At 54.2% G+C, this 12339-nt stretch overlaps 1 protein-coding gene across 1 annotated transcript in view; it reads right to left on the minus strand.

The window, feature by feature from the left end:
* Positions 1-12339, minus strand: part of PDGFC (platelet derived growth factor C) — a 34320-nt gene that overhangs the window by 8346 nt on the left and 13635 nt on the right. The window contains exons 2-4 of the mRNA XM_032956486.2: positions 9079-9262; positions 6271-6457; positions 194-2120 (exon numbers count right to left, since the gene is read on the minus strand). Coding sequence (XP_032812377.2) covers positions 194-2120; positions 6271-6457; positions 9079-9262 — 2298 coding nt within the window. The remainder of the gene's footprint in view (positions 1-193; positions 2121-6270; positions 6458-9078; positions 9263-12339) is intronic.

Consider the following 12339-nt stretch of genomic DNA (forward strand, 5'->3'; position numbering starts at 1 on the left):
AAACCGTCAGCACAGATGCGGTCGGGTTTGGGATCAGAGCCAGTGTCGGGGGTGGGGAGGGGGGAGCCTCGGCACTCCACTGGAGCGGCGGGCACCAAACACTCTGTCACAAGTTGGATGATATCAGTAGGGGGTGTGGGGGGGGTGTGGGGGGTGTGGGGGGTGTGGGGGGGGGCAGCTTTGCCATCTTTACCGTTCCAGCGGCGGCCGTGTGCCGAGCTTCTCCCGCGAGCCTGCGGGACCGAGAAGGCCAGCCTGTCGAGCTCCACCTGCCACGACTCGGGCTCCAGGAACTTCACCATGTCCTCCAGCGTCTCGAACGCGGACAGCGTGTGCGAAAGCACCTCCATGGCGGAGCTCGCCAGCGGCGGGCCCAGGGTCCCCGGTGCCCCGGGCGCCGCCGAGCCCGCGGCGCCGGCCCCGCCGTGCGTGCCCAGGGAGTACGCGGTGGCGGCAGGGAGCGCCTCCGCCTGGTGCCCCGGCACTCCGTGCCCGCGTCGCCCCGGGACGTGCGTCTCCGCACTTGGCGACGTCCCCACGGGAACCCTGCTCAGCGCCGTCTGTGGTTGCTGCTGTTGCGACTGGTGCGACTTGTGGTGGTGTTGATACTGCTGCTGGTGCTGCTGCTGCTCCCCCCCATCCTGGTGCGTGCTGGCAGAAACGGCCAGCTCCTTGGCTCGCGTTCCCACCGCCAGAGCGGCGTCGGCGCCGTGCTGCTTGCTGCCCAAGTGGGGCTTCTCCACCTCCAGCGTGCTCATGGGGTGCTTGGCCGCCTCCGCCGTGTGCTTGTCCCCGCCCGCGACGCTGCTGCCGGCGCCGAGCTTGCCATGCTCGTGCGCGTGCTTCTGGGCGTGCGCGTCGGCGAGGTGCTTGCTCACGTTCTGCAGGCCCGCGCCGCCGCCGGGCTGCCTGGCGCCCGCGGCGATGTGCTGACCGTCCCCGCCGTGAGTTCCCGGCGTACCCTCGGCCGGCCGATCCGCGACACGGTGCTGCGTCCCGCTTGCGAGCGTCGCCACGGGCAGCCTCGCCATCCCGTGCACCGGCATGCCAGCGCCGGTGCCAGCCGACTTCTCGGATTCTGAGCCGACGCCGCCGCTGACGCCGCCGCTGACGCCGCTCGCGTGCGTTCCCGCCGGGTGCCTGGCCCGGTACGTGTACGTGCTGTGGTGCGGCTGCGCGCCCGTGCTTTCTGGCGGCACTTCCGCCACCGCCGCCTTGTCGATGGCGGCGTGCGTGCCGGCGGCGTGCGTGCCCACGACCAGCCTCTGCCTCATCGACTGCGGCCCCACGCTTCCCAACGCGTCTTCTGGCTTGTCGGCGACGCGGTGGGAACCCGCGGCCGTGGACCACGCCGAGTGCGTGCCCACGGGAAGCCTCGCTCCGTGGGCCTGCACCGCCGTGCTCCCGGTGGGAGCTTCTGCCGACTTCTCGACGTGACGGTGAGAACCGACGGCGACGGTGCCGCCGAGATGGGTTCCCACCGGCACCCTCGAGCCCTGGTGATGCGAGTGCCCTCCCGCGCCTCCCGTTGCATCTTCCGGCTTGTCGACGGCGCGGTGGGCACCGGTGCCGACGGTGCCACCGGCGTGCGTTCCCACGGGAACCCTCGCTCCGTGCGTCGGCGTCCGCTGATGATGCGACTGCGTCCCCGTAACTCCCGTCGCCTCTTCCAGCCTGTCGACCGCGCGCTGTGGCAGGACCGTGCCGCCCGTGCCGCCGGAGAGCATCCCCACGGGGATCCTCGCTCCGAGCGTCTGCTGCGGGTGGGAACCCGTGCCCGCCGGCGTTTCGGCCGTCTTGTCGGCGACACGCTGCTGCGCACCCGTGCCGACGGCCCCTCCTCCGGACGGCGCCGATGCCGCCGCGGCCAAGGGGCTGCCGGCGCCCAATTGCGTCTGCCCCGCGTGGTGCACGGCAAGCACCGAGCCCCTCGCCGCCAGCGTCCCCGTCGCCACAGCGGCGGCACCGGCGTCTGGAGGCAGGGCGGCGCCGCGGACCCCGGTCAGCGGCGCGGTGCCGATGGGCAGCATTGCGCCGGTGGCGGAGCCGGAGGCCGTGCCGGTGCTGATGGGTCCTCTGTGTAGGGTCCCCACCGCCAGGCCTGTGCCGCCAGACATCTCCTGCAGGAAACCGATTTGTACATTCTGTGAGCTTTGGTCGTTATCATCAGCGTCGGTCGTGATCTATCCGCGGCTGGATAAGGGTCTCTCCCAGACGCCGCAATCTTGCACTGCCCTGCGATGCAATACAATCCATCTGGCACCTGCATGCAAGCGTATTTCATCAATTTCATCTCTGCGGTGGGCGTTCTTATGAGCATGTTCTTGATTTTGGCTTTCATTCCGTCGATCGTCTCGACCACCAGCTTTGCAGGAGTGCGTGGGTTCCATCCCGACCCTGACGCTTGCTGTATATTTGGAGTTTGCGTGTCTCTCTCCCCGTGGTTGCGTGCATTTTTTCTCCGGGTCCTCTGTTTTTTCCCCCCTCCACACTTGCCTACATTAGCAGTCAATACGATGTCTCTAACTTGCATATGTGTTATTATTGGCTTTGTCATTAGCTATTTCCAGATTGGATGATATCCAAATTGCGTGCAATGGAGTCATGCCATGAAATGAAGAAGCACCCCTCTGGGATGATAACAACAGCCAGCTGAGCATTACTCTGTGTCAGGGAACAGCCCCCAGATGATGACATCGCAGAACTACTTCTGGACTCGGTTCAATGGGTGCCTCATGTGCAGCAACATTGGATTTCACACGTTACCCTCTCCCCACGATATATACTTACAATTTAATTCGCGAGGAATTTATTTTGGGTCTCATTTTTACTGTACCGTCCCAAATAACATTATCGTGCCGTGCAATTTGCGTAAGTGGTAAACAATCGATTCCACCACGCAGTGGACTCTATGCGTGTATCATAATACGAATTGACTCTCATCAAAGACTCAAAAGCATCGTCACGTACTCTCTGCTCGACAGCTCTAAGGAATATCCACTGGGTTTCAGTCCTTTTATTTATTTATTTACATATACAAATGTTCACGCATTGCATGACATTCATCTATTTAATAAATGTTGTTCATCAGAGTTGGAATATAATTAGGAGTATGAACGTTATTTTCTTTTGCCAGGTTTCACGATGACCACGTCACGAAACGCGCAAGAACGATTCTGTCCAGTTGACAAGTCGCTTTTAATCGCGGATGGTCCGACCGCCTTCGGAGGTCATGCTCTCTCCGTCAGTGCGAGTTGCGACTTGCTCTGGCACAGGTGCTCGGGCAGCCTCTGAGTCACCCCTCGACCCGCATTCATTTTAGCCCAGTGCGCCGTTGCGCTTCCGTTGAGAGCCGCCGTGAAAAAAGATGTAAGGGGGGAACGTTAGGAGGAATGGCCAACACAAATGTTTTGCCTCTCCTCGGTGATTCCATTCAGGGCTTTGTTTGGTCGGCCAACCAAACCAGTAGCCACGCTTTCTTGTCAGTACTCATTACACGAAAATAATCAAAACAATACAGAGGCGTATCCACGGAGGCCATGCTCTACACGGCTCGCCTCCAAATCGTTACAACTCCAGCCAACGCATTATCGTTCATTGTGATTATTATTATTATCATTTAATGTTAAGTCGACGGCGTCAGACCATATTCATTTTTTTTAAATGGCCTCTGCGGCAAAAAGTGGCCTGAGCTTCCTCGTTGTGACTAATTATACGGTCGGTTATTCGGCCCCACGTCCCCTGCCAAGGGAACTGCGCAACAGCAATAACGCTGAACAGTGCTAAAGCTGTGCTCAGTGCCGATTTGGAAAGGCATCCGGAGTGTGCCGCAGCATCAAATATAGACGACGTCGTGCGTGCGCAAGCGTACACGTCGGGGGTCCATCCGTGCGCGGCCGCGTTAGTGAAATACGTTTTAACGACAAATAAGCATTCCGCGCGACGAACGTAACCCTCGGCGATTATAATCCGCGTGTCGCCGGGGATGGGTGGTCGGAAGCACAGGCACTGCTGGAGGTGGAACAGAAGTCGAAAGGTGCATGGACAGAGATGCATGCTGGGAATTGCATTTTTGGGACCGAGATAGGAAGACGAGCGTCAGAGGACAAGCACAGATTAGTCACATCACACTGAGCGTTAATAAAAGTTGAGTGATCCTGGGCAGGACACATCATGGCTAGCACGGATGATGGACAATGGATGATGGCCAGTCAATAAAGGGAGCACACCCTCTAAGTACGATCATCGCAAGGGTTGATGACATAGGTTCATGTGCTGCAGTGAGATGGATTATGGTATGGTATGTATGTTGAACTTCTTTCGCACCGTACGTAGTGAACCGCGCTAATCAGAGGTGCGGGGAAAGGACAACAAACTAAACACAAAAAGCATTGCAAGACTCTGCGAAGTGACGATATGGAGAAGCCTTTATACAAGGGTGGACAGAACGTGGCGAAGGATGATAATGATAATAATTCCTGACCATTGAAATTCCGGAACTGTTCCAAGTTAAAAAGTCAGCCTCTCAAATAAGCATGGGGGCAGCACTCTTCTCATGTTTACAGCGTTGAGCCAGTGAGGATCATTGCACATTCCTATAGTGGCGGTAAGCGCATCAACGGGGAAAATGTAGTTGACGTCCCACGAATTGCTATTTATTTAAAACCCCTAGAGGGGTGATGAGTAATTCCTTCCAACCACTGCAACACCACACAGGATAACACTTGAAAAATGGCAACGTTTAGTAGTAAGAGTAACAGTATAGTAACGTTCATTAATATGCATGATCAGTGTCTTGGTTAAAGAGGTATACCATTGGTGTACCTGTCACTGTGGACTATGGCGCTATGGACCCTGCAACCCGTGTTTGATTCATGGCCACGGCTAACATCACTGGCAGAGTGAACTGAACCTGGTTACCTCCTTCACCAAACCGCTCTCGCCAGCATGGTGAGGTCTGGCCAAACAACACCTGTGACCGATACGGCGGGTTGTTTGACTAGCAAGTGTAATTACAAAGGCTGTAAATCGTGGTTAAAAATATGAAGGCATTCTGAAAAAAGGCTGAGGTCATTAATTATATATTTACATACTTATTATGAAAAAAGGCCTTTTGCATAGCAGTACCCTGGAGTATGATCATAAAATCTAAACTGGCTCTACCTCCCGGACCGAATTAAACCACAGCGGCCCAAGCGCTGTTATTAAATTAGCCCACGGATGTTCTGACAGCTTCGCGTGCGGCTGGCCAGCCATGCTGGACCGTCAAACAGAGAGACAATTGGCCACCCCGCCTCCTTGGATACAAAGCATGGCTCGCACTCGACCCAATCCACGAGGGTGATGTTGCTGCCAATAACGGCGAGCCGCATTTTTTTTTACAATTCAATTCAAATGTAACAATTGCGGCGGGCACGTGGTGAGCTCTGGTGCCTCCGTTGGCTGCAGGGGGGTCACGCGAACCCCGTTACATAGAAGACGCACACGGATCGAGAAACGCCGGTTCTTGCCAGACAATCGATGATTGATCGACGCATTGGTCCACACCTCGTTGACACCCTGTATGACTAACAATGATCATACATGCAAGGGGGCATTTCTAGGTGGCAAAAGGGTGTAATCATGACCCCCCCCCCCCCTCCAGGTTTCTGTCGCTCCCCAACTCCGACCAGGCCTATAACAACACCTCCTTATCAACCCCTCTAGCTTTACTGTATAACAAATACTGTACACCACCACTTACAATAACTAAATTCTTAATTTCTAATTCTTATCATGCTATGTACAATTGTATCATTTCTGTAAAGCACCTTTGTAAAGGCTCTATATACATCTCATTAGGATAAGATAGACGTGATCTTATCATCATCATCATCATTCCATGCATGTCACATGACATCACCATACTTTTGTGTATGGCTTCGATATCGATGACTAAAGTGGCTTCCTACGCCATCCACGAGCTCGTTCCCCGGGTGCCGTCACCAGGACTTCAATTGTGGCCGGAGTCTGTCCAAGTCGGTGGATCCAGAATAGTTTTTGTTTTATTCCCGCGCACAGAACACATCAGATATACCACTCGCTCCACTTTTGGCTACAAGTCACGTGCCTACTCCCGTCTACCGGTGGCCCGCAAAAAATATTCCCGTGAGAAATGTAAAGCTCACCCCCCACCACCGCCCCCGCCCCCCCCCCCCAACTTTCGCCAACCGTTCCGTCTCTTCGGCGAGCGAGCGGTGGCAGCAGCGGCTTAGCGAGCGGCGCACCCACCATGTCCACGGACGAGTAGTAGAGGCGGAATCCCGGCTTGGCGGGGAAGTACTCGTCGGAGCGAAAGCGCACGAGCAACTGGTTCGACTTGGAGATCTGCTTGCCGCTGGGCGCCTTGGCCCCGCACCACCGGCCCCGCACGCTGCTGGCTCCGTCGGCCACGTCCTCCACCTCCACATAGTCGTACCTGCGCGCCCGGCACGCCGCCAACATTTCCCGCACCTCCGATTAGCACGGTTGGCTCCGTACGGCGCGTTATAAGTGCCACAATACATACGTGCGGACATTCACTCCACCGTGTGAACCGGGGACTGGACGCTAGCCGTGTTAGGGCTGCACGTGGGATGGTGCCTCCCGCCAGTGGCGATTCGAGGAGTCGCCTGACTGTGACGACGCTAAAGTGCATTGCACCGCTTGCATCACTGATCATTGTGGCCCGATGCTCGTTTCTATTGGAATGGAATTCATCAGACGACCACAGAATAGCGTTAGAAACTCAACGTGTGTTTTATAAACTCGTTCGTTATGGTTTGCAAATGCCGTATGAAAATAATAAAAAAAACACACTGGGTTTCATGCAGTGGAGTAGTGTGGTTAGGAATAACATGGAGCTCCCTGTCCCATTTTGCCCAAATCTTTTTGTGGCTTAGCTCCTCGACACCTCTGACCCATGGGCCCGGGCGCAGTTGCACCATCTGCACTCTCGATAGCTACGCGACTGCCAGTGATGCAAACTCTTTAAATTGGACCTAACCAAGCCACTAGGTGTTGCTCGATAAATCTTCTGAAGTCTTCAAAACTGTCACTAGACAATGCATCACGTATTAAACACGTACAGTAAATTGGTACAGGACGCTCGACGCAGAATATGGCAGGAATTGCTCCTAAATGTACATGAAATCGTCCCTGAAAGTCGCTACATTTGTCGCTGTTTGCTCTGAGAAAATTCTGGCGGTAGGTAACCCAATGGTTTGCCAGATCCTCCGACAAAATCTCTGCGTTGCCAAATCTGCCCACGGGGCTCCGCGTTGCGCGGCAGGGGGGATGAAATGCCTTCTCGGCGAGTCGCTCGGGCGTGGCGCGGACTGAGCTCCGTCGCTCGATCCCGGGCAGGGTGAATGGTTCGGGACGGGAGGGGTGGGGGGACCCCCCTTTGCTTTACGCTGACAACAAAAACAAACGAGCGAGCCGTGGGACCCTCGTGAACCCCGCCCGTGCGCCCGCACGTCCGCTCGCGCGCTACAGATGGCGTGCGCCCGACTCCCGTGCTCTCTGCTCCCCCTGCCCCCGGGGTGTTTTTTTGCGAGTGCCCCTTGTTGCCCTTTGCCCTGGCATGCGCACTTAGGGCCATATAGAGGCACGGAGTGAAAGCCCACCCTCCCCCCCTGTAATCGGAGGACTGCATCTGATGCCGCTCGTTCCCCACACTATACCTCGGCCCTGATCCCATTACCCTCTCCGTTGCCACCCCCGAGCTCCTCCCGCTCGCTGTCCCAAAACGACACCGGTTGCCGAGCCGAACCCACGCCTTTTCTCCGAACGCCAACGCGACAACTGGCACTTTAAGTTTTTGCCACCAGCTGCCGTTCCCCATTGTCGTGGCGATGGTGATGACTGGGGACGTGCAGAGCGAGCTGCGCGATCACGGTGGTCACGAGAGCCACTCGTGGCACTCATCGTGCAGTCAAAACACACGAAACGAAAAAAAAACGTATTGCCGGATTATCCATCTGCCATTCTCCCACCACTGCTGAATGGAGGCAAAGGATCCTGCCAATTGGCATGGGGCCCACTTCCGAATTCTGCCCTGAGGCCCAGTTGGCCCCAGAGGCAGCTGGGATGGAGCGAGAGGGCACTCTGCTTAAGCACGTGACAACGAATACTGGAGAGGAGAGCGGGAAGGCTCTTTGCGATGCCACCAATTTAAATGTCAACAATGTTATGTATTGTTGAATCGTGGCGGGGGGGGCAGTGTCATTCTGAGCCCCTCTCTCTGGCAAGGCACCCTTAGCCGGGTGCCTCAAAAACATCAAGTTGTTTCTTGTGTGCCTTGGCTGATTTGCTTTTAAACGATAAACTAAGACGTTGAATACTCTTTGGTTCTTTTGGCAAAGTCACGTAGGTGAAAAAAAGAAAACTTCACCGAAAGAACCAAAGAGTATGGATCCTTGCAGTCACGAAAACTTCAAATCTAGAATAAGGCGTTGAAATTTACGCTTTAATTGTTCGATGCTGCAGACCATTAGACACAGTGTAGAGCACCTGCAGCTACCTCCATACTCAGAGCAGCGGTCCCAGGCTCGGCACTAGCGACTGAGCCACACAATCTGTTCTGCAACAAACTGGCAAGCCAGGGAGTTAAGGGAGCCTTCGTTTCGTAATGCATTTCCCGTGCGCTTGCATCCATTAATAGCAGTGCACGCACTGGCAAATGCCCTCAAACACGTGAATACAAATCGAACTGGCATGCAGCATAACGTGAAATGTTTACGTATTTTTTAAATTCAATTTCAAACCCAATGTTGCCCATAAACACCCCAGGCATGAGCACCGTTCCTTGGCGAACTGTATTGAATGTTGGAGCGAATGTTTTAGGGAGTTTGTAGTTTTCGTGAAAACGCGTGAGGTGTTCACCGACAGATGGATTGACCAGCAAACGAACAGATTGACAGATTGACAGACGTCGGGATGAACATGACGCTCCTTGGGCATTGCACTGAGTATCCCATCGGCTCCCTAAACTAGGAGGGGGCATGAAGAGGCGACAGGGAAGGCCGCCGCCCCTGAGATCTCCGGTGCCGCCCGTACTTGCACACGCTGTGCTCGGGCTCCTCCAGACCAAATCTTTCGTCGAAGCCGAGCTGAATTCGCGCGCCGGCCTTGGCCAGGAGCCGCCACTGCAGGGCCAAGCCGCGCGGGTAGCCCAACGGGAAGCGAGGGCTCTGCAGGAATCCGTCACCCAGCACGTACACCGTCTCCTCGGCAACGCCATCTGCAGCGACGGCACAAAAATCAAAAACAAAACAGCGCGTCACTTAAAAGGGAGACGCAGAGCAGACAACAACGGGTTCACAGTGCCCTCGTCAATCCGCCGATGGAAGAGGCTCGCGCCCGTGTCGGCCGTGGGGGTTTGGTTGGCCATACTTTTCCACGCTCCTCTGTGCGGGTTGGCGAAGGGATGGGCCTCAGGGCCCGTACAGATGTTGCTCAACGCTGATGTTATCCTTGGTGCGGGGAATGAACCAAGGTCTCTCGGTGCAGTGTGTGCTAACCACTGCATCAACCACTCCACCACAATAAGCATGTTATCTTATCAATACATCCCTAGGCTGTGTGTCCCAGACTCTCTGACCCGTGTTTAAAGCCGAGATTATTAGAAAAAAAAGGCTTTAAAGTTAAGGTCAAGAGTCATATTATGGCACTCTCCTGTGATCCCCCACCACCATGCATTTTAACAATGTTAATTCTAGGTGTGTGATAACGCATCAATCCATCGACTAAAATGTCTTATCACACCTGGGATACACGCATCGAATTTTGCGTGCAAGAAATCCATTATTTGCAATGCATAACAGAGAAACGAATGATATGCTAATGTGTTACCGTATATATAGGGTAATGCAGCAAATACAATTGTACAGGTGGGATATAGAAACTGAGAAACTATACAAAAAGACAGTAACAATTTAGCGAAAATAAATACTTTAATCGAACCACAATTCATGCAATCACTGAGGGTTTCTATCCAGTTAATGGGGTGCCATCGTGATGGCACTTTGAGAGAGGGTCTGACGCGAGATTTTAAAACCCCGTCCCAATTATTGAAACTTCAAACTCAAGTCGGACATCCCGAGGCTCCACAGCAAAGGTTGGTATGACAGCATGAGGGCTATTTGTATTTTTGTTTTGGTGGCGTATCCCATTTAAAACTGGGAGACCATCACGATGAACTGACTAAAGGAGGGGGGGGGGGGGTAGGATTTGTGGTACTCTACCAAACTCTGTTATTAAATCGATGATAAAACCACATTCGCCAATTAATTCCCGGGCCCCACATATTTTCTCCGTCGCTGCTGCCACATTCACTTACTTGAAATTAAATATGGCTCAAGTCCCTCAAGATTTCCAGCACTTACAGTGACGCCACGTTATAAGACAAGACTACACACACGCGCATACCACACAAGTCTGCTGGCATCGTGCCTGTTTGGTTCAAATGAAATCCCTGCCTGTCTTTGGTGATTTTTTTTGTTGTTGTTGAAATAATTGCGTGGGGCGGTTGATTTTCTTTGTCTACTTCTTTTACTCCTCCTTATTCCACGCTGCCTTCTCTTTCAAGCAAAGCGAAGTTGGATTTCGCACACCGTGCAAAAGAAACACAATGAAAGGAAAGTCGAGAAGACCTGTTTAATAACAACCAGGGCTGTCGGTGATACAAGAATAATTTCAACGGCCACAACAGCGACGAGGAATATTGAATTTACAAAAAAAATATTTTGGCTGCTGGCAAAATCTCCGCGTAAAGGAATGAGGAACATTCAGCGTGTCGCCCCTTTCACAGCCACAAAGAAAAGTCTCAAATTAAATCGTTGTACACCTGCGCAGATTTAGCGGCCCTGCCTTGGGCTAGCACCGCAGGTAAGTGCGCCCTGTGAATCTGGCAGCAGTGGACTCCGAACGGAATTGGAATGAGGATTTATTTTTTTAAGATCGCGAGACACTGCACCGATGTTCCCTGAAGCCTCGACAAGCTGAGAAGGAATGCGTCCAGTGTTTAAGTGGACTTGACAACCAGGTGACAGCCATTTGAGACAAAAGTCTCTTCTGATAGGTCCATCAGGCTTGCAAAACAGAAAAAGTGTGCTTTAGGTGTAAAAAAAAAACCGCAATCGTTAGGATAAGAACTAAATCGTAGCGTATGATAAAATTAACCGTGTGAGAATGAACTGATGGAGCAGTGGCACGGTGGCTGGCACGCTGCACTCTGAACTCGGTAACCTGCGGTGGTTTGTGCCATCTTACCCGATCCTGAGCACCCCCCTTCATCCAGCAGTGGATGAACAAAGAGGCTGTAAAATCACTTGGGAAGACAACAAGCATACAAACACCGGCACTTTCAGCCGCGCCTTGCTCCCCGAGCAAATCGGAGTGCGCCAACGCAGCGTGGACGGTGATGGCGGCGTCTCGGCCGGCCGCCCTCGTGAGTACGCCACGCGTGCCGTGTGTTCACGTGACGCTCGTATTTTATTGCGTCCAAGTCCCGAATGTTCAGGCGATGTTTTCTCGACTGAACATTCGGAACTGCGGTCGCAGATGAGTTTTCATTCATTCAGCGATAGCATCCCCAGTGGCCGCGCGTGGTCCTCGTAAATTCTAGATTGAAAACGAATTTCCATAAGAACTGATTTTTAAAAATCTCTTTCTCCGCCTCTTTAAATTCTTAGTTGGTTGTCCTTCCACCCCCACCCCCATCGCACAACTCCGACGAGCACGGCTGGCTCCGTACGGCGCCAAACAAGTCCAACAGGCGTGCTCACACACACAGAGACGTCCGCTGAACTTATCCGATCGTCGACAAAAGCGCGACGTCCGCAGCGGTGCGGGTCTCGTCACGAAGACTCCGCCACTCCACCCCACGGTGGAGGCTGGCCGCGCAGAGACTCTGCCCTGCGTCTCTGGCACGCGTCGAGCGAGGCGCCACTGACGGCTTGGCACGATGCAGGCAGGCGGACCGACTCGGCGTTGTTGCTTTCAGCTGCTGATTAATCAGCCCCCCCCCTCCCACCCCCGGGTGGCTCGCGATGAATGGGAGCTCCCAGTTTGCGATGTTGGTGTGGATGTTGCCGCTTGAAGCTGTCGCCTATACGCTGGGGAGCCACCCCCGGACGCTCGGTTCCTTGAGGAAACGGCACTTAACACACTGACGCCTCCTACTCCTCCTCCTCACTTAACACTCTGACGCCTCCTACTCCTCCTCCTCACTTAACACTCTGACGCTACAAATGCACGCACCGTACTGATCATACAACAGTCATCGTCATCATCAGCCACTGGCCTATCCGCTGCCGG

The sequence above is a fragment of the Petromyzon marinus genome, chromosome 18, assembly GCF_048934315.1.
Source record: "Petromyzon marinus isolate PM22_M1 ecotype Great Lakes invasive population chromosome 18, UKy_Petmar_22M1.pri1.0, whole genome shotgun sequence".
Taxonomy (NCBI): Eukaryota; Metazoa; Chordata; class Hyperoartia; order Petromyzontiformes; family Petromyzontidae; genus Petromyzon; species Petromyzon marinus.